Here is a 21,781-nt window from a genome sequence, read left to right as displayed (position 1 = left end):
GCAGACAGTTCTGGAACCTCTTGTCTGCCCCATTCCTTGGTGATATTTCGTTTTGCGATTCCCAGGACTAGTTTCAACAAGATCCCTTGATACCTTGGCCACGGAACATCCCCCTGTATCCCCAACAGCAATGTCTTAGCTTCTAGGGGTACCCTTAATTCCACGACCCCTGACATTATTTAACTCAATTTGGACCAGTACCCTTGTAACAAGGGGCACCCCATACAGTGTGGAAAAATGTGCCCTCTTTAGCACATCCCATCAGGTACAATGGAGTTGCTCTCCCTATTTTGTGTAGTAGGGTCCTGGTGTAGTAGGATCTATGGAGTATTCGCAGTTGGATCAATCGAAAGTGCGCCCTTATGGCAATTTCTCTAGGTTCCTTCAATGCCTCCCCCCATTCCTCAATGTGGAGAGCCCCTAAGTCTTCAGACCAAGCTTCCCTCAGACCTCCCATTAAATCTGGAGCATTTTGCATTAGTTTCTTATAGATCACTGAGATCCCTTTCTCCAGAATAGGTTCCGTGAGTACCCTATCTTCCAAAGGGGAAAAATCCGGCAACTCCTCACCCTCTTCTATATGTCTCCAAAGTGCATGGCCCAACCGACGGTATCGGAATTCCTCAAACTCCCCTCGGAGCTCTTCAGATGTGACCATGACCAATCCCCTCCACACATTTCCCAAATCTTCAATTCCTATCAGTTCCCACTGTTTGAACCCGATCAGGCCCCTAACTTTTGCCAACAAATCACTGTGCTAAAATGGTTGTTTGCCGTTAGTCTCTCTCCCTAAACAAGAAATGCATTTGCCTCCTTCCACACTCGTACCACTATCCGTGTGTGCTGGTGGAGTAGTCTCTCTCGTTTAACATCGCCCAATAGGGCCTCAGGGCCTCCTCTACCCATTGTGCTCCTGTCCACTCAGTAGGCTGGATCTTGTTGGTCCGCAAAATTCCACTAATTGAATATTAGGAGGTTTGCAGCCCAATAATACTTTCTAATGTCTGGGATCGCCAACCCCCCATCATAAACACCATTTTGTAACTTAGGCAGGGAGATCCTGGGTGTCCCCCCATTCCAAAGCAGGCCGGGTACTTCTTTGTCTATATTCAGAAAGCCCTCCCTGGGAACCCTGTAGGGTGTACTCTACAAGACATACAGGAGCCAGGGCAGACTAATCATTTTATATAGTGCAGCTCTTCCCATTAATGTTAAGGGGAGACCCCGCCAATGGATCACATCCTTCCATTATCTCTCTACCTGTGGGAGTAAATTTTCATGTTGAAATATCCAGGTGTCCCGTGTGATGTATTTTCCCAAGTATTTAAAACCCACAGTGTGCCCCGGGGCCGCACACTCCCGGAGTAGGTTGGGTCTGTCCCCGGAAAGAGGATACCCAACACATTTGGACCAATTAATAGTGTATCCTGAGTGATCCCCAAAGATCGCAAAAATCTGCATAAGTCTGTCAATGGTTGCAGTGGGCTGCATTAGCAGAATATCATCAGCATATAAGGATATGCGCTCCGCCTATCCAGTGCGTTGCAATGGATCCACACCGCCAACGGTTCCAATGCTAAGGCAAATAACATTGGGGACAGTGGACATCCTTGCCTGGTCCCTCTCTGCAACCCAGATTCCCGGGATACTACCCCATTTACTCAAACTCTTGCCCTGGGAGAATTGTATAGGAGCTTCACCCTGGTGGAGAATCTGGGACCAAACCCCAGTCACCACAAAGTGGCAAATAGGTAATTCCACTCAAGGGAATCAAAGGCCATCCTGGCATCTAATGCCATTAAGACCAAATGTTCCACCAATGGGTCTTCTGCCATATGGAGCACACCCTAAAGTCGACATAGATTAAGTCTAGTGCTGTTATTGGGCATGAAGCCCAATTGGTTGGGGTGGATAAGAGCGGTAATCACCTCCCTGAGTCATGATGCCAGAGCCCTAGCCAGCACTTTAACCTCCACATTCAGTAGGGAGATTGGTCTGTAGGAAGCACATTCCATCGGCAGCTTACCCTTCTTGTGCAACACTACTATCGTTGCGGTTCTCTGATCATCCGGTAAGCTTCCTCTATCAGATGATTCTCTCAGCGTATCTAACATCGGCTTCACAGTCACGCTGGCTAATCCCTCATACATCTTGATCGGGAGCCATTCGGACCTGGTGCCTTCCCAGATTATATGCTTCATATTGCCCCCAGAAGTTCCTCTTCTGTCAGGTCGGCCTCTAGCCCCTCCCTTTCATCCTTAGTGAGCTGTCGTAGAGGAACATCTTTCAGAATGTCTGTACAATTCTCCCCTGACACGTTAGTATGTGATGCATACACGCCCTCATATTACGTTGCAAATGTGTCTGCAATAGCCGCGCTTGTTGTTTGCAGTACCCAGTCTTTCGAGTGTACACTGAGCACCCAGGAACACTCCCTATCTCCCTTTTTCCAATCATGCCAGTAGTTTGTGCCTTCTCCCCTACATCATAAAGCTTAAGCTGCATCCCTAGTGCATGTTTGTGTGCCTGATTCTCCGCCAACGCTCTCAACTCCTGCTGATACAACCTTAATTTACGTGTTCTGCCAGCTTCCCAGAGTCTCAAACCTCCTCCTCCTCCAGCCTGGCTATGTCCCTCTCTATAGCAGTACATTCTAGTTGAGTGTCTTTCCTTCCTGCTCCGATTATTGCTTGTGACTGCTCCCTTATAACTGACTTGAAGGCTTCCCACAGAACTCCTGACAAGGAGACAGATCCCTGGTTTCCTTTTAAGTAGAGATCTGTGCCCTAAGTTTCTCTTGGATCCCCCTGTCTCTCAGACTCCACGCATCCAGATGGGGCGGCAACCCAAAGTCTCTAAATGGACTCCTTAACAGGACTTCCCCTGGGGAATGGTCAGAGATCTCCCTCGCCTAATGTCTCGCTGGTCCAAACGGCAAGGCTTGGGCTCCCAGGATCAAGATATAGGGGGTCATTACGACCTTGGCGGGCGGCATCAGCCACCCGCCAAGATCTGACCGCCATGCGGCTGCTAATGCAGCCGCACCCCCGCCGCGGCCATTTGAAGATCCCCGCTGGGCCGCCGGGCGGAAACATGGTTTCCGCCCGCCGGCCCAGCGGGGATCACGGGTGCAACATAGGAGGTGGCTCCAAATCGAGCCAGCGGTGTTGCGGCCGTGTGACGGGTGCAGTTGCACCCGTCGCTCTTTTCACAGTCTGCATAGCAGACAGTGAAAAGCTGCATGGGGCCCTGTCAGGGGACCCCTGCACTGCCCATACCAGTGGCATGGACAGTGCAGGGGCCCCTAGGGGCCCCACGACTCCCCGTTCCGCCAGCCTTTTCCTGGTGGTGCAAACTGCCAGAAAAAGGCTGGCGGTCAGGGACTCGTAATCCCAGGCAGATTATCACCGCCGGGGCAAAAGTGGCGGTATACCGGCGGTGCGACCGCGGCACTTCCGCTGCGGTCGTAATACGCCTGGAAGCACCGCCAGCCTGTTGGCGGTGCTTCCGTCGTTTTAGCCCTGGCGGTCCCATACCGCCAGGGTCAAAATGACCCCCATAGTCTATGCAGGAAAAACTCCCATGTGCCGCTCATTCATAAGTATAGCAACGTCTGTGGGGGTTACCTTCTCTCCAAAGATCAACTAGATTGAAGGCCCTTGCAAAATGTAATAAGGGATCTTCCCCCACTCCTCCCTTCTGGTCACCTGGATCTATCCAGCTCCACATCCATAAGTGAGTTCATGTCACCCCCTAATACCAAAGTCCCTGCAAGGAAGATCACCAGAAATTCCCCCACTTTTGAGAAAGTTACATCCTGGAGTCGTGGTGGGACATACACTGAGCACAGTTTCAGTGTTGTACCCTTCCAAGTGCCTGACAGTGCCACGTACTTCCCTGCAGTATCCTGCCACATTCGATTAGGGGTGTAAGCCACGGATTTCTTGATTAGGATTCCCACCCCTCTCAAGTCTGTGGTGTATCCAGAATGTGCTCTTAGTACATATCCAAACGTATCTAAGACTTTATAATAGTTCCCCTTGAGTTGCATAAGTACAATGTCTCTGGCATGTCATTTCAGGCATTGTAGGACCAGTGTGCGTTTCACCGAGCTACCAAGGTAATTAACATTCCATGACCAAATGGTTAAGTTTGTATTCATAATGTGCAGTGTTGTTTTTGATGCCCGCCCGGGAACCGAGATCTGGTTTTCTAAACTTTGAGGTTAAGCAGATCAACAATCTACTTGCATTGAACCCATTTAACAAAACAGTTCCCCTAAACTCCCCCCTCCCTGCTACCCTGCTGGGTGAGTTATAACATTCCTACCCCCCCCCCAACTTGCAGAGTGCCTGTCGCCCCAAACCGTACATACTATAATGGGGGTGAGCCTTCACCTGCTCGAGACACCATGGATATTAAAGCATGAAATCTACAAGTCTACTTCCACTAGAAAGTTAGAATATAGTCTTTCCACCATCAATCACTGAACTGGCTGTCGTTCGAGCGGCAAATCCACAGTGTCCGCTGTCCCCCTCTGTCCATCCCCCGGCTGCTGACAGGATGTCCCTCATGTATCCTTTGTGTTATGCTTCATTTGTCGCTTTTCCGGTTGGGCCAGAGGGCCCTTAGTCCCCCTTCAGCAGTTCCAGGCAAGTACTTGTCTGCAGGTCGTCTCCTTCCTGCCTCTCTCCAGCCCTCGAACCAGTCCCATGCCTCATCTAGTGATGCAAAATACCACTTCTTCCCATCTGCTACTACTCGCAATCTTGTTGGAAACAGCATCATATATTTCACCTCCTTGGCACGCAGTGCCTTTTTGACATCTTCAAAGTATTTCCTTAGGTGCTGCTCTTGGAGGGTGAAGTCCAGATAAAGACGGATCACCGCATTGTCTATTTGCAGGTCTCCATGTAACTGAGCGGCCTGTAGTATTGTGTCTCTGTCTCTATAGTTCAGGATTCTGGCAATAATCGTCCACGATGGGGCTCCAGGACTAGGAGTCAAGCCCAGCATCCTATGTGCCCTCTCGATGATGAGAAAGTTTGACAGCTGCTTTAAATGCAGCTTGTTCAGTACCAGATCCTCCACAAAGAGGGAGCCCTCCATTCCCTCTGGTACTCTTACTATACGGATGTTATTACGTCTGGCCCTGCCTTCATGGTCCTCCAGCCGGGCTGCCATTGCCGAGCTTTGCTTTGTGAGGGACAGAACCTGCTCCTCTAACCTCTTCGTGGTTGAGAGTAAGCCCTCAATATGTGTTTCTGCCACCACCACCTTTTCGGAGATATTCCCGAAATCTGCTCTCAATAGACCAGTGTCACTGCGTTTAGTTTAGACTCAATGGGCGAGATTGAGCCCCAGAGATCCTGAATAGCCGCCATGATAGACCTCAGAGAGGGTTCACCACTCTGTGCTATGCCTACTTCCAGAGTCTCCTCGCTTGGGTCCCGGAGCTGTACCCCAGAGGCCATCTTCACTGCATACCTGTCCAGTTTATTAGCATGCAACGATTTTGGCTGCCTGCGTTTAACCATGACGTAGAGGTACTGTCACTTCTTGCACTGTTCCTTGCGTCAGGTTCTGTTCAGTCCCCCATAGCTGTGATTCTTTGTCTTTGTGATGTTGCGTCATGCATTTAAGGCATGTGCACGCACATACACAGACCTGTGTGCATGCATATAATATATAGGGATCTGTAAGTGCACGTGTGGTTTACTTGGTGCATCTGGTGAGTGTTGACTTGCCTTTGGACTCCAGGTGTGCGTGTGCTGCACAAAATCTCTGTACTTTTATGCTGTTGTCAATGTCCATTTCAACAATGGAATATGCACGCACATATCCTGTCCCCTTCCCCAAACCAGATGTCTCTGATGGGTGGCAGAGGGAGCCAGCCAGACCCCTTTCATATAGCCACATTCCCCTTGCCAGAGTAAAGTCCCTTCCATGTTATTGATGGCCATCCCCCTGCAAAATGGCCTCCCTGTCTAGTGTCATCCTATATCCACCTGCACCAGCCAAACTCGGCCCCAGGAGGGACAGCATGGGCTGAGGCTAATTGTACTGAGGATATACACCTGGTTGACTTAATCAGCACATTAAAATCTAAGGGTGGCACCCACTGATTGATCAGGCCGAACTACTACAGGAGGATAGGTCCTGGTCTCCTCAGCCTGTACTTTACTTAGATTTAAGCCTGTACTTTACTCAGTTTTTCATCTCATCAGCAATGAGGTCCTGTGCCCTAGCACCTGGTTAGAGGATAGTGAGATACAGGAATAGGTCTGATGCTGCAGGCGACAAAGGAGTTGATGCAAATCCGCACATGCTAGACTTTTGAGAAGCAGTAAGTGGCCAGTGCATGACGGGACACTACATTTAAGGCTGGCAACATCAGTGGCCATACAGGATATATTTGTGGGCGAACCAATATCCATGAGTGTGGATCATGTCTCTGGCTTTTCCCAACCAAGGGCCCAAGGCTTGCCTAAGTGTTCACTGGCCTCGTATTGGGAATGAGTTTTGTAAACTTGCGCCAACAAAGTCATGACCTCCATCCAGAAAAAAAACATAGAGTTCGTTTTCCTGCTTGAATCTAATAACATTCAACTTTGTATCAACTGACTATGTCCCATCAATAAGATTCTCTTCCTCAGCAGCAAAGGAGGGGCGTAAAACTCATCAGCTGCTGAAACTCAACTCTAAATAAGGTGCCTAGATTTACCCCTGAGCAATTAAACAAGCATTTAATTCAGCAGGCAGGCATGCCTTTCGTACAAAAACATTTCATCATATCACCCCAGTACTAACAGACCTAGACTGGCGCGCACTTCAAGCGCAAATTAAGTTCAAACCTACCTGCATTATTTTCAAACTGTACACAATCCAATACAAATTTCTAGTCAACAAAAAAACTGAAAAACAAAGACATCTTCCACCAGGAATCAAAATATTTCTTACACTCATTTAGATGCTATTCACCCTTTCTCAAGTGCTGCTTCAACAATATGGAACTATGGCCCTCATTATGTCATTGGTAATAACTGCCTACTGCAGCGGCGACGGCCACCAAAAGACCATTTCCGGGCAAACATGTGTGCCATAATATGACCACAGCTAGATTTCTGCCACAAGAAGGGCGGAAATCCGGCTGTGGTCATGTTGGTGGATGGTGTTAAGGTGGTGCTGCTACCACCAGCAGCGCCACGCCAGTAGACCGCCTCCAGCCTTATTATGAGAAATAATACGGCCTGGCGGTGTTCTGCTGCCAGGCGCTGCTGGCAGTAGCAGCGCCCCATCCTGTCCCCTGCCGGAAGATTCCCTGGATTCAGGTAAGTCGGGTTTCCAACGGGGGTGGGGGGTGTCTGTGTGTGTGCGCACGAATGTGTGAGTGTGTGCGTGCATACGCATTAGTGTGTAGTGTTGATTGCGTGTGTGTGTGCATGTGTTAGACTGCATGTATGAATGCAAATGTGAATGAGTGCATGTAAGTTGGATGTGTGTACGGATGTGTGCGTGAATGAATGGATGCATGAATGTTTGAATGCGTGTATGGCTGTGTGAGTTAGTGTGTGAATGCTTGGTGTGTGCTCCGAGTGTGGGTGCATGGGGGGGGGACTTGAAAGAGGGGGAGTGGATGGAGGGGGGGTGGGTGTGGGTAGTATGGGGAGTGTTGGGGGGGTGGACCTCCTACCAGTGACAGGGAAGTAATTCCCTGTCACTATAGTAGGGCCTACCACCATGGTTTTCGTTGTGTTACGAACGCCATGAAAACCATGGCAGTAGGCAGAGTCATAATGTCACTGGCGGGACAGTAGTGGCTGCCGGGTTGGAGATTGTTATCTAGAGACCGGCGGCTGCTACCGCCTTGGCGGTCGGTGTGGTACATTGGCGGGTTGGCTTCAGCCTGTTGGCGGTACTACGCCACATTAACACCAACCGCCGGGGTCATAATTACCCCCATGTGTGTAAACATCTCAGATGTACAAATGACCTGCTTTTCTGAGAGAAAAGGCTCAAAACTCTCATTGGTTACCACCCTGCATTGACTTTGTTTTCCTTTATAAGGCCCCTCCTGACTTGTCACTTTCTTTTCCTTCTCACTATTCCTATTATCTTTCAGCTCATGTTTCATGCCCCTGTTAACACCACACCTCTTCCTTTGCTGACTCAACTAAACTGCGAAAGGCCTTAACTTACTCAGACTCACCTTCTTTCTCACTTAACATGGCTTGGTCCTCCACCTTGTGATACCTTTCTCAGTGTCTCTCCTCCCAATCTCTTCCTTTTACCCACGCCCAGGCGAGCAGAAATGTATGGAAGGTTTTTGAAAGTAGATGCGATTGTTGAAGTATGCTGGGGAGTGTTATGTGTTGCCTTGAAAGTGTGAGTGCTTGTTTGTGAATGAGGAGCTATTGTAGCTCCTTTAGGTGTGGTGTGATGTGAGTGCAGCATGGGAAGTTGAGAGTGATTTGGGCCACCGAGTTCTGAATGGGCAGAAGCCTTCTGGTGAGTTTTTTGTTAATGGAATATTTTGAAGTGCCAGACAGGAGGACCCATTAGCAGGGGAAGGAGTGCACTCTGCTAGAAGGACTTAGAAGGATTCATCTGTGGATGGACAGATTTGCAAGTGTCCTTGTGTAAATGCCTTCTGCACTTGATGAAGTTATAGTGACAACCAGAGCACCAGCTCCCAATACAGTCAAAGTAGTCACACCAAAATCAGCAGTAGCCCATTGTCCACGAGGCCCATGTTCTAGTTCTCTCATGAGGTGCTATCGATGTGGCTAAGTGATGCTCAAAGCACAGTCACCAGGATACGTCTTCTCTACTGCTAGTATAGGCAGATGAAATATGTATTTTAAGCACCTACTTAATTGGGGACGAGTCTCGGGTCATCTCGCTGGCTTACAGGGAACTAATACATATGTACACAATTAATATTGACACCTCAGTCATCTGAATAGCTGAAATGCAGGCAATGGACCTGACTCAGATAAGGAAATGATCCACTAAGGGTCACATCCCATGGTTTACCACTAGAGGTGGGCAAGTCAGTGAAGGCTCAAGCAAGGTTCCTGGCTCTGGCTCTGGCTCAGCTTCAGGTCCTTGAGGACCTTCAAGCCAAACATGAGCCAAGCTTTCATGTAACTTCTGCCCAATGGCTTCATCTTACCTTACTGTTAAAGCCCCTCCCACTTCCTGCAGCAGAGGAAAATTGTCCCAATTCTACACCAATGTAGTACCTAGGAGTCTTTTTAACATCTAATGTATGATGAACCCTTTCTGCAACTGTGTCTGGATGAGAAAAGAATACACGTAATTCCACAGACTGATTAAGGTGAAAATGCGAGACCACCTTTGGAAGACATTTTGGGTTTGTGTGACGTACTACCCTATTTTGTGCAGCTGGAAGAACGATTCTTCTAAGGTTAGTGCATGGAGCTCACTGACATGGTTGAGTGAAGTGATGGCAATCAAAAAGGCAACCTTCCAAGAAAGAATCTGGAGGGAGCAATTGTGTAGTGGTTCAAATGGTGGACCCATAAGTCTTGCTAGGAGAATGTTCAGTTTCCATGCAGGTGCTAGTAGAACCCACAGTGGAATTTCTGTTTTAAGACCTTCCATAAAGGCTTTAATGACTGGTATCTTAAACAAAGAGAGATGTTGTCTATTTTGAAGGTAGGCAGCCACTGCTGCTAAATGTAAGCATATTAATGTGAATGCAAGGCCAGAGCATTGTTGATGTAGCAGGTAACAAACAATATCTTATACTGTTGCATTAAATGGATGAATATTGTTATTATGACAGTAACAAACAAATCTCTTCCATTTAGCTGCAAAACATACCCTAGTAGTACGTTTGCATGATTTCTTGTGAATGATCATACATTCAGGCGGGAGATTGAGATAACTGAATTCTGTGACCTCAGGAGCCAAATCGCTAGGTCGAGTTCCTTGGGATATGGGTGCATGATTTTTCCATGGTTCTGAGTGAGAAGGTCCATGTTGAGGGGAAGCTTCTTGAGAGGAACTACTAATAGTTCTAGTAGCATTGTGAACCACGGCTGTCGGGCCCATGTGGTGGCCACTATTATTAGTGGAAGGGATGTTTGCTCGAGCTTCCGAACAAGAAATGGAAGAAGAGGGAGAGGCGGAAAAGCGTAGGCAAATATCCCTGACCAATTCATCCATAGAGCATTGCCCTTGGATTGGGGTGTGGGAACGTGAAGTTTGGGCATTTTGCATTGTCTACAGTTGCAAATAGATCTATTTCTGGAAACTCCAACTTTGGAACAAAGGGAGTAGTGGAGTGGGTGTGGGTGGAGTTTACATTCGTGGACTTGTTGCTGCATCCTGCTGAGGAGGTCGGCAAAATTGTTGTGTGTTCCCCAAAGGTGTTCCGCCAATAGATGAATGTTGTGATGGAGAGCCCAACGCCAAATTGACTGAGAAACTGTAGCAAATGTGTCCCCCATGTTTCTGGACATAGTACATGGTTGTCATATTGTCTGTCTGGACTAATACAACGTCGCCGATCAGGTGAGGTGTTAACGCTTTCAATGCTAGTTGAATAGCTTGAAGCTTTAGATAGCTGATGTGGAGACCCTGGTGTTTGGTATCTCAGAGATGCTGGACTGTGTGGTTCTGTAAGTGAGCACCCCGTTCTGTCCATAATCAGTATAATGTGAGGAACATGGTCGAGGAAAGGCAGCCCTTTTAACAGGTTGCTTGGCTCTCTATCAACACTGAGGGGGTTATTACCACTTTGGAGGAGGTGTTAATCCATCCCAAAAGTGACAGTAAAGTGACGGATATACTACCAGCCGTATTACGAGTCCATTATATCCTATGGAACTCGTAATACGGCTGGTGGTAAATCCGTCACATTTGGGACAGATTAACACCTCCTCCAAAGTTGTAATAACCCCCTAAATCTACTAACTGACCCTGTGACTGAAACCACTGTCGTGCTAGATATTCCTGCAGCGGACGCATTTGTAGTTGTGCATCGGGCACTATAGTGACTACCCAGTAGACGCATGACAGTTCTGACTGACTTGTTGATTGGCTTGGAAGCATGATATTAGTTCTTGGAAATTGTGTATTTGTGCTGTATTGGGATAGGCTAATCCCACCTTAGTGTCTAGAATAGCCCCCAGATATGGCTAAAACTGTAAAGGCTGAAGATGAGATTTTTGGAGATAGATGGTGAAGCCTAGTTGATGGAGTAGGTCTATGATAGTTTGAGTGTGTTGTTGACACAGCGGTAGAGTGCTGGCTTTGTTAAGCCAGTCATCTCGATACAGGAAAACATGGATATTTTGTCTGCGCACATGTGCAGCTACCACTGCTAGGCATTTTGTGACTACTCGAGGTGCAGTAATTACTCTGAATGGAAGGACTCTGAATTGGTAATGGCTGCCTGCTATCACAAATTTTAGATATTTGCGATGTGGTGGGTGTATGGGAATGTAAAGTTAGGGGTCCTTTAAGTCTAGGGCTGAGAGGAAGACGTCTTGCTGGAGAAGAGGGTCACATCTTGAAGAGTGACCATATGAAAATGCTCTGACAAAATGTAACAATTTAAGGCCGTAGGTAGATCTAAGATAGCCTTAGAAATCTGTCCTTTTTTGGGGATTAGGAAATATAGGGAATATACTTGTGACCCTTGATGTTGAAGATGGATCGTTCTACAGCTCCATTGAGTAGGAGAGCTTGAACTTCTTGTTTGATCAATGTTTGGTTTTACAGAGAGACTCTGTAAGTCTGGGGTGGAATGCTTGAAATTGTGGTGATGAGCTCCAGACAGTAACCATGTTGGAAGTCTAACACCCACTGGTCTGATGGTATTTATTTCCTTGTGGGCAGAAAATCCTGTAATCGGCCCGACTGGTGTTAAATGGTCGGGGAGGAGAAGGAAGTCACTGTCTTGTGGTGGTGGTTGGTGGTTGGTCTTCCCTTGCCATTGTTGCTAGAACCGAACACAACCACCTCAGTTACATCCTCCACAACACCAGCTCCGTCCACAAGCACGCCATCGAACTTTGGGACCTATTCATCTCATCCTCCCCAGACGTCGCCTTCCTAACCAAAACCTGGATGAACCACTCCTCACGCCCTTGCTTCTAAGGACTACAGCCTCCTCGGCGACCTGAAGTTTCACCTGGAGAACGCCAACGACAGCAACTCCACCGCCCTGCTCGACAATCGAGCCAACCTCGGTCTCAAACAACTCGTCACAACACCCACCCACTCCGCGGGCCACACGCTCAACCCCGTCTTCTACGCTAGCAGCCATGTCATCTTCAGCCACACCACTGAGCTCCACTAGACCGACCACCGTTGCGTCCACTTCACCTTCAAGAAACCCACCACCGCAACAGATCCCCTACCGCAGCTGGAACAAGGTCATTGAAGACCAACTGATCTCCACCCTCGCCCGAGCCCCACCACCCATCACCGCCGACCCCAACACAGCTGCCCGCAACCTCAGACGATGGATAGAAGACTGTGCCAACACCCTGGCCCCGATCAAGAAACCCTCAAACAACTGCACCAGCACTAAGGCCATCTGGTTCACCGCTGACCGTCAGGCCTCCAAGCGGAAGTTCTGAAAACTCAAGAAGAAGTGGCGCCACAAACAAGCAGAGATCAACCACAGTTCCCTCAAGAATGCCATTTGCTAGCATCACTAGCTCATCCGGATCACCAAGAGATCCTCCTACAAGGAACGCATCAACAACAACGCACACAACAGCAAAGAGCTCTTCAACTTCGTTAAGGAACTCGCAAACCCAAGGTCCTGCTCCAACGACACCCCACCTTCGCAAGACCTCTGCGACTCCCTCTCCACCTTCTTTCACCGCAAGATCACGGACATCCAAGACATCTTCAACACCTCGACCCCCACGACAGCCACTGTCACCACAAACCCCGACTCACTGGACCCCAGCCATACCAACCTCCTGCTCTCCTGGACCCACATCAACAACGAAGATACCATCAATATTCTGAGCACCATCCTCTCCGGCTCACCCTCCGACCTCAGCCCTCACCACGTCTTCAACCAGCAAGCTCCATCATCGCCCCCCAACTCCGAATGATTGTCAACAGCTCCTTTGAGACCTCCACCTTCCCGGAAAGCTGGAAGCACACCGAAGTCAACGCCCTGCTAAAGAAACCCAAAGCAGACCCAAGAGATCTCAAGAACTACCAGCCCATCTCCCTCCTCCCCCCCTTCTCGGCGAAGGTCATTGAGAAGATCGTCAACGGTCAGCTGACCCACTTCCTTGAAGACAACAACACGCTGGACACATCTCAATCCAGTTTCCGTAGCAACCACAGCACCGAGACCGCCCTTATCGCCGCCATCGACGATATCAGGACCATGCTAGACAGAGATGAAACTGCGGCCCTCATCCTCCTAGACCTCTCGGCTGCCTTCGACACCGTCTGCCTCCACACCCTTTGCACACGCCTCCACTACGCAGGCACCCACCAAAGAGCCCTGGACTGGAATACATCCTTCCTCTCCGGCAGAACCCAGAGAGTCCGACTCCCTCCTTTCCTATCCGAAGCTACCGAGACCATCTGCGGCGTTACCCAAGGATCCTCCCTCAGTCCAACCCTTTTCAACATCTACATGGTACCGCTCGCCAACATCGTCCGATCAAACAACCTCAACATCGTCTCCTACGCCAATGACACCCAGCTGATCCTCTCACTCACCAAGGACCCCACCACCGCCAAAATCAACCTACACGACGGAATAAAGGCCATCGCCAATTGGATGGAGGGCAGCAGCCTGAAACTGAACTCGGACAAGATGGAGATCCTCATACTCTGCTACAACCCCTCCGCCTGGGACGACTCCTGGTGGCCGGCCAGTCTAGGAACCGCACCGACACCCACCAACCACGCACCCAACCTAGGATTCATCCTGGACTCATCGCTCACCATGATCCAGCAAGTCAACGGCGTCTCATCATTCTGCTTCAACACTATCCGCATGCTGCGCAAGATCTTCAGGTGGATCCCCACCAAAACCAGAAGGACGGTCACCCAGGCCCTCGTCAGCAGCAGACTGGACTACGGCAACACTGTCTACGCTGGAACCACAGATATGCTCCAGAACAGACTGCAATGTATACAGAACGCCTCCGGACACCTCATCCTCGACATCCCACGCCGCAACCACATCTCAGCCCACCTTAGAGACCTACACTGGCTCCCCATCAACAAGAGGATCACCTTCAAGCTCCTCACCCACACCCACAAAGCACTCCACAACGCCAGCCCTGCTTACCTCAACGAGCGACTCGCCTTCTACAATCCCAACCGTCAACTCCGCTCTGCCAACCTCGCCCTCTTTCCTCGCATCCACCGAACTACAGCCGGCGGCAGATCGTTCTCCCACCTCGCCGCCAAGACCTGGAACTCCCTCCCCTTCCACCTACGACAGATCCAGTACCTGCTGACCTTCAGGAAACGCCTCAAGATCTGGCTGTTCGAGCAGTACCATCTCCCCTGCCCATCCCCCCGCACCCACTTGCCCCTCAGCACCTTGAGACCCTCACGGGTGAGTAGCGCGTTCTACAAATGAATGATTGATTGATTGAGATCAGTCCGGGGATATTTTGCCTGGTAGTTAAGGCAGGACTGAAAAGGCGTCCATTCCATCAGCAGGGCATTTTCTAATGAAGTTGGAGGTAATGGAAATATAGGCCCCGAAGGTTGAGGCCAGAAGGCTGCTGCGAAAAGCGCGTCGATCAATTAGCAATAGTTTTCGAAGAGATTATTTGCAAGACAGGATACACGTTCGAAAACAATACAGACAAGGGTAAGGGTGAAGCATGAACCAAAAGAAGCCCAAGAAATGTCTCATCCCAGAGCGCAGACAGCCACAACTAAAACTCAACTCAACAGCAGAAATAAAACAATCTACCAATGGAGCCAACGTCCAAGGGCATTTTCACCAAGAGAAGGAGTCACTCTACCTCGTGTCTTGAAAGACTCCTTCGAAGAAAAACAACTTGCAAACTTCCAGACCCAACATTAAATGGCAGAGGTATGCAAAGCATGTGTATCTACAGCCACACATACCATCAAACAGTAAATTTATTGACCTTACCCTGGTATGAGCAAAAAGACGCATCGCCATGTCATGGAAATCTCCTTCCATGCCACAGATTGACAAGTGGTTGCACGACCTGACCAAGTGGGTACATGCGAAATACATATGCTGTCTGACTCCTCATAGACAGGGGACGGGGAAAGGAGATATGTGCATTTGGGTGGCTATTTGGATGCACTCAAAGCAAAATCCAATGAAGAATACACAGTAAACAAGAGTGAAAATAGAACATATAGGGGGTTATTACAACTTTGGAGGAGGTGTTAATCCGTCCCAAAAGTGACGGTAAAGTGACAGATACACCACCAGCCGTATTACGTGTTCCATAGGATATAATGGACTCGTAATACGGCTGGTGGTATACCCGTCACTTTACCGTCACTTTTGGGACGGTTAAACACCTCCTCCAAAGTTGTAATAACCCCCATAGTGGATTAGGCATAACCAGCGGTGCCACTGGGCTGAGATGATTTCAAAAGGGCTGGGTACTATGAAAAGCAGTCTCACCGAGGGCAAATGCTGTCCCTTCGCCGATCCCTTTATTCTTTTCTTTCCTCTATAGGCACGGTTTCACTGCCCTGCCCTCCAAAATCTGATAATAGAGGTGCTCACATCATGGGCACATGAGGATTGACTCACTCTGGAAAGTAGAGGGAACGTGCTGAATCCTGGTTCCGGCATTTATTTCTGTTGAATTTGTCTGTGTGCCATTCTCGGACACCAGGCATTTTTCTGCAACGTCTCCACATTTTTCCGCATTCCGCTTGCAGTAGCAATGTGCATGCGGCAGGGGACTTTACTTTATACACTTCCAACTGGGCCCAAAAGAAAGGACTGATTTAAAGGGCTATCTGCCTTACTTTTGTTGAGCATCATACTGGTTGAGAGGTCCGGAGCATAACACCTAGGCGCACAGTATGTTATCACTTCACAAGTGCTTAATTAACTATACTTACTATGATCAACTACAAACTATGATTTGGAGGCAGGTTTTTAACTTCGTTCAGCTGCCTATTTAAGAGATGTGCTTGCACTATAGGAATGCAAGATCTATCTGTCTGTATGAGTAATTAAGGGCCAGATGTATGAAAGCATTTTGCATTCGCAAACGGTGCGAATGCCCGTTTGCGATTGCAAAATGCCATTTCAGAATGTATGAAGTACATTCTGAACGCAATTTTATGGAATCGCTAAAATGACGATTCCTTAAAATTGCGACCCTGGTTAGAGAGTCGCAAACTGCGACTCTCTAAATTAGAAATCGCAAATAAGGATTCCTTATTTGTGAATCCTTAGCACATGTATGAAGCAATTCCTAAATGCGATTTGGGCATCTAGGAATCGCTAATTACCACCAAGTTGAACTTGGTGGTAACCATGTGCAAAATTTATAAAAGCATTTAAAATGCATTTTTAAATTGTACATGTAAAGCACACATGCCCTTTTGGCATGTGTGCACCTTACATGTCCCATAAAACAATTTTGGGGTGCAGCAGAGGGGACCTTAGGCCCCCAGCACCCTGGGGTTTTGCATTTCCAAAATTGCGATTTCTGATTCAGAAATCGCAATTTTGGAAATGCAAAAAATTTGCAGATATGGGCCAACAGGCCCATAGGTGTGAATGGGGTCAGATTCTCTATTTGCGATTCGGTAATAGCATTTGCGATTTTTAAGAAATCGCTATTACCGAATCGCAAAAATCATACATACCTTTTTGCATTTCTGAAATAGCGATTTATTAAAAATCGCTATTTGAGAATCGCAAATCGGTTGTATGATACATCTGGCCCTAAATAATGATCTAATTATTTTATAGCACTATTCATCACAGTGGAGGGTATCAGAGCGCTTATCACAGACAAAGGCATAATCAATCATACACATTTGTAAATCAATGTACGGGCAATAGTACATAAGACAAAGAGGGTTATAACTTTTAAGGTGTAGGAATCATATCATCCACACTTGTAGACATTATTAGTTGGGAGTGAATGGTCGAGAGAAACACAAAGTCAGGATATAAAACCTAACACAGTGATTGTACTACTAAGACTATTACTTCCCAAATTAACCTTCCTTTGCAATCTTAGAATGACAACAGACTGAGAAAAAAACAATATGGATTTAAACCCATGACTTACAGTTTGCATGCAGCTCCTTAATGATGATAAATAGAGCACAGTGATATAATTGGAAACTTGCAACTTATGAACTCGAAGTTACAAAATGATCTCAGTGTCATAAGCAGTACTTCACTTACCTGTCTAAATAACAAATCAATGATCTGCATTTGACATGATGTGCTCTGCAGCAGGCACATTAACCCTCTACGCTACTTTCTGAGTTAGTTAGAACTGTCACTGGACAAAACACAGAATTTTTCCAGAACTTTGTTAACCACTAGAGTTATTGTACCACTATATAAACCCCTTAAAATTGCTGGACACACAATGATCTCTGTAACAGGTGTCTTAACCCTGTAAGATATTTTGAAATACAGCTTCTTTGTGACCAATTAAGTAGTCTAGATGGATATACTGTCCTTATTGGAAGTTTCTTGGCAGCAGATTTTTTTTTAAACCCCACCCCTCATGGCTCATCCCCCTTTCCCCTGCCACACCTTGCCTGCCAATTTATGGGTTCTCTGCGTATTTGTTTCCAATTCCAGCACTCCTCAACGGTGACTGATAAGTAAATTTAATGGTGGAACGGTATAACAGTTGATTCTAGCCTTAATCTTTATGTACTGCACCAAGATTTTTATACCTATGAAAAGGGATGTGAAAGATGGTGATATCAAGCTCGGAAGATATTGAAAAACCAATTAAGACAATAAAAGAATAGATTAGAAGGGAAAGCAGACTGATTCACAAAGTTGAGAATCGGTGGACTTTTGGATAAGTAAAGGCACGCAGTGTAGAATGATAACAGTACAGTGGCACTAAATAAGATAATAAAGCAGATCATAAAATAATAAAAAAGAAAGAAGACATCTATGGGTCAGGCAACAGGGACCAGAGAGGTGAAGACATGGACAGGTGAGGGTAAGAGGGCCAGTCCGACAAATGCCTACAGAGCAAGGTCAGTGGGGACCAGTGTACAGGAAGGACAGTGAGTCAGGGAGTAGGTGGACATAACACACAGAACACAGTCAGTGGGATAGAAGAGTCAAGAGAAAGGTACAGGGAGCAGATGGGTGGAAATTCAAAGAGACACATGGATAAATGAACATTCGTGGGTCTTACTGTCAGGGCTTCTTTGTGGACTGTCTGGAATCATCTGGGGGCTGCCTGAGCTGCCCTGAGGACTGTTCGAGGCGCTTCCGATCCCAGAGTCCTCTGGGTACAGCGAGCTGCTGACTGTGGGGGTACTTTCCACCTCCGCTTCCTGAAATGGGACGTGAGGGTGAAGACTTTGAACAAATTGCCTTGCAAACACAGTTCTGAGTGCATAAGGACCGCGAGGCCCAATATGTGGGATTCAGTGACTTTCGTCCTCATTCTCACAATAATGAGCACACATAAGCTCACGTTCATAACCAGAAAAAAAGGTGTTAAAATAAGAAGAATTTTTAGAGTTCTCTACATTTTATTTTCAGGTTTTGTGTACCATGTAAGCCAAAACCAACATAAATAGTGATAGCCTTATTTTTACCCCTGAACCTCTGTCATTTATGGTGAGGAATTACTACCAGCCAGGACTGGTTTAAGTTAATACTGTGAAGGTAGAATTTTCCTTACAACTACTATTACCACCACAGAATGCCTGGTCCATTCCACATGAGCTCGATTCTTAAACGATTAGTCAGGTTTTTAAGTGCAGAATACAAGCATGCTGTTTTAAAGGTCTTAGATGGAACAGCAATGCGTAGCACACACTACAATATGTGGGGAGGAGAGTAAAAGAAGTGCAAGTGTGAGCAATTATGGCCTTCCCTCTGCCCTTCTGAAATTGTGAAGGGCCTTTGAGTCTCCCAGAAGTTCTGGCGGCCCCAGAGACGTCTGGGCACAGCTGGTTCTGGAGGCTGGAGGGCTTATGGTTTTATACTCAGAAGAGCATATACCATTACTTGTACAAATACACAAACAATCCCTTACAAATTTCATTTGAGAGGAAGATATGATTAGGATACAAAACCTAAATGCCACAGAAATGTGCCAGCTTTGCTCAGCAACACAACGTCACAGCCACCTCAACACCCCAAATGCAGAAATTATTTTATTGCGCCAGTCTATATGATTGTGTGGGTGTGTGGCAGTTCAACTGCGACTCAAACTATTTTGGGGTGACGACAACCTTTTACATGGCATTTAGATGGACTGTAAAATTACATATATTCTGTGATACACTAATAATTCATGTACTCCATATGACAAACACCTCTACAGAAAGGTCCTCAAAGAGTGGGATGTGTCTATATTCAGGGTATTGCTTGTTTTGGTCTTCATACTTTTTTTTTTACTATATGCTGGCTAGTAGCACACTGGTTTGTCTCAATGAGACCCCATGTTGGAGGCTCAATGAGACCCCATGTTGGAGGCTGGCCCTCTATGTAGTGTGTAAAACTAGGAACGCTATGCAGGGGGTCCAGGCAACCACACGTTGGTTTCCAGAGGTAAAAATTAAACCTCCTAATGCTCCAATTTTTGAGGTAGCTGGTCGAGCAGTTAGGCTTATCCCGGAGATGTGCTAAGTATTTGCTGTATCCTCAAATCCAATCATGCACCACACATACTCAATGAATAACTCAAGACCAGATTTTATAAAAAATACTTCAGACTTTTAAGACCAAGATCTTTAGAATACGTTAAGTACTTTTTGAGATATGACTTTTCAAAGTTTTGATAAAGTTACTCTTCCATGCGTAATTACGCACCATTGGAATCAATGCACAGTCACCTTTAAAAATGCATTAAAAATCGTACAGTTGAGTTACCAGTCTCTTCTTTTGCAGGGTGGCTGCAGCAGTTGGTGGGCACACTGTGCCAGCTAGAGAGCCTCGGGTGGCTCCCGGTTCTCGCAGGAGCAGCGTTGGAAAGTCTCTTTGCAAAGGCACAGGAAAATGAGCTGGTTTGCAAATTAAAAGATGATGCCTTGGGGTCCCCTTGTGCTGTTGAGGTTGCTAGGGGGTGGGGACCTGGGGCACACAGCAGATCCCGTGATGCAAGGCTCAGGGAGGCCAGGTGCAGGGCGAGTTGGAGATCCAGGAGCTGTGCGCAACAGAGTCCTTTGGAGCTGGAGGTGAGTCTCTTTGAGGGCTGCTTACAGGACAACGGGGGCACTCTGGTCGGAGGTCTGGGGTGTTCCTGAAGGCCCTCAACTGGGGCTTCCTCCTGATCCTTTTTCAGCTCCAAGGGAGCTGGTTTTCGGGTTGTCTGACGTCAGCTAACCCGTACCCAGGGTACTGGTGTAACTTGGCCACTGGAGGGTGCAGTGCCACCAAACTTGGCACACTTGTAGGTCACGCCCGGGCGGTCGTTGGTGTTTCATCGGGTCCAGCTGCGACTTCTGGTTGCGGACATATCGGCAGGTCAGTGAAGTGACCCTCACTGACTTGTTGGTTCTTGCTTGCTTTTTGAGTGGTGCCTCCATTCAGAAGGGAGATCTGGGGTGAATCTTGAAGCCTGGAGGTCCCCTGTGTTTCTTGGGGTCAAACCAGTGTCCAGCACCTCCACAGCAGCGATTTTGGGGTCCTGGTTGCAGCAGGCAGGTTTTGGCGCCTTTTCTTCTGCAGCAAGTCCTCAGTTCTTTTGCTTTGGATCTTCTTTGGTGCTTGTCTTCTTTGTCTTTTTAAATCCGATTTCTTGGTCTAGGGGAGCTCACTAAATTCTGAATTTAATGGGCGTTTTAGGGGAACCTGGTAGTGTCCAATGGGACACTTTCCCTTGGGTGGCTACACCTACTATAGTGACTACTTCCTGTGGTAAGGGTCACTTCTCTAAACCTAACTGGCTATTTTCCTGCCATCCAACATGGAGGAAAATGAAATGGAGGGTCCTCTTCACCTCCTAGGGGTTGTGCATGCTCAGTGAGACACCTCCTCCTACCCTTTGTGTCATTTTCCCACCTTTGCTCCCTCCAGAAGTGGGAGTTTGCAAAGGGAGAGGCCATCTGCTGCTAGCAGCAGGCCTGGGGGTCGAGTTTCAAGAGTGGTAGCTCTTTGAAGCTCACTTCCAGGCAGTGCACATTCCTGAGGGAGGCGGAGTTAGCTCCTCCACCCAGGAAGGGCATTGTTTTACAAACCAGAGAGACACTGCTCTCCCCCAAAGTTTGTATATTGGCTGCCTGGATGTGGTAGGCTGGCTGGACCCAGTCAGCAACCATGCCAGGATAGTTAGCCTTTGCAAGGGGCATCTCTAAGGTGACCCCAGGGTACATTTTGTAATAAATCCAATACTGGTACCAGTTTGGATTTATCTTTCTGAGTTGTTTGATACCAAACAATCCAGGGTTCAGAATGGCCATCGTGTAGCTGGGAAACTCGTGTTTAACCAGTGTCAAGCACATGCATTAAAATGGCTGCTCTGTACACTCACTATGTCCCAGGTTTGGCAAGGACAGAGTGGGGGCATATTGTTCATGCAACTATGCCCTCACATATAATCTGGAGCACCCTGCCTTAGGGCTATAAGGCTTGTCAGAG

General features: G+C 47.6%; 1 protein-coding gene across 1 annotated transcript in view; it reads right to left on the bottom strand.

Moving 5' to 3' along the window:
• LOC138299673 (interferon regulatory factor 9-like) overlaps positions 1–21,781 on the bottom strand; it is a 183,053-nt gene that overhangs the window by 99,111 nt on the left and 62,161 nt on the right. The window contains exon 5 of the mRNA XM_069238145.1: positions 18,384–18,525. Coding sequence (XP_069094246.1) covers positions 18,384–18,525 — 142 coding nt within the window. The remainder of the gene's footprint in view (positions 1–18,383; positions 18,526–21,781) is intronic.

The sequence above is a fragment of the Pleurodeles waltl genome, chromosome 6 (genome assembly GCF_031143425.1).
Source record: "Pleurodeles waltl isolate 20211129_DDA chromosome 6, aPleWal1.hap1.20221129, whole genome shotgun sequence".
Classification (NCBI taxonomy): Eukaryota; Metazoa; Chordata; class Amphibia; order Caudata; family Salamandridae; genus Pleurodeles; species Pleurodeles waltl.
The sequence above is the reverse complement of the archived record's forward strand: the minus strand, read 5'-3'. Positions and strand labels throughout refer to the sequence as shown.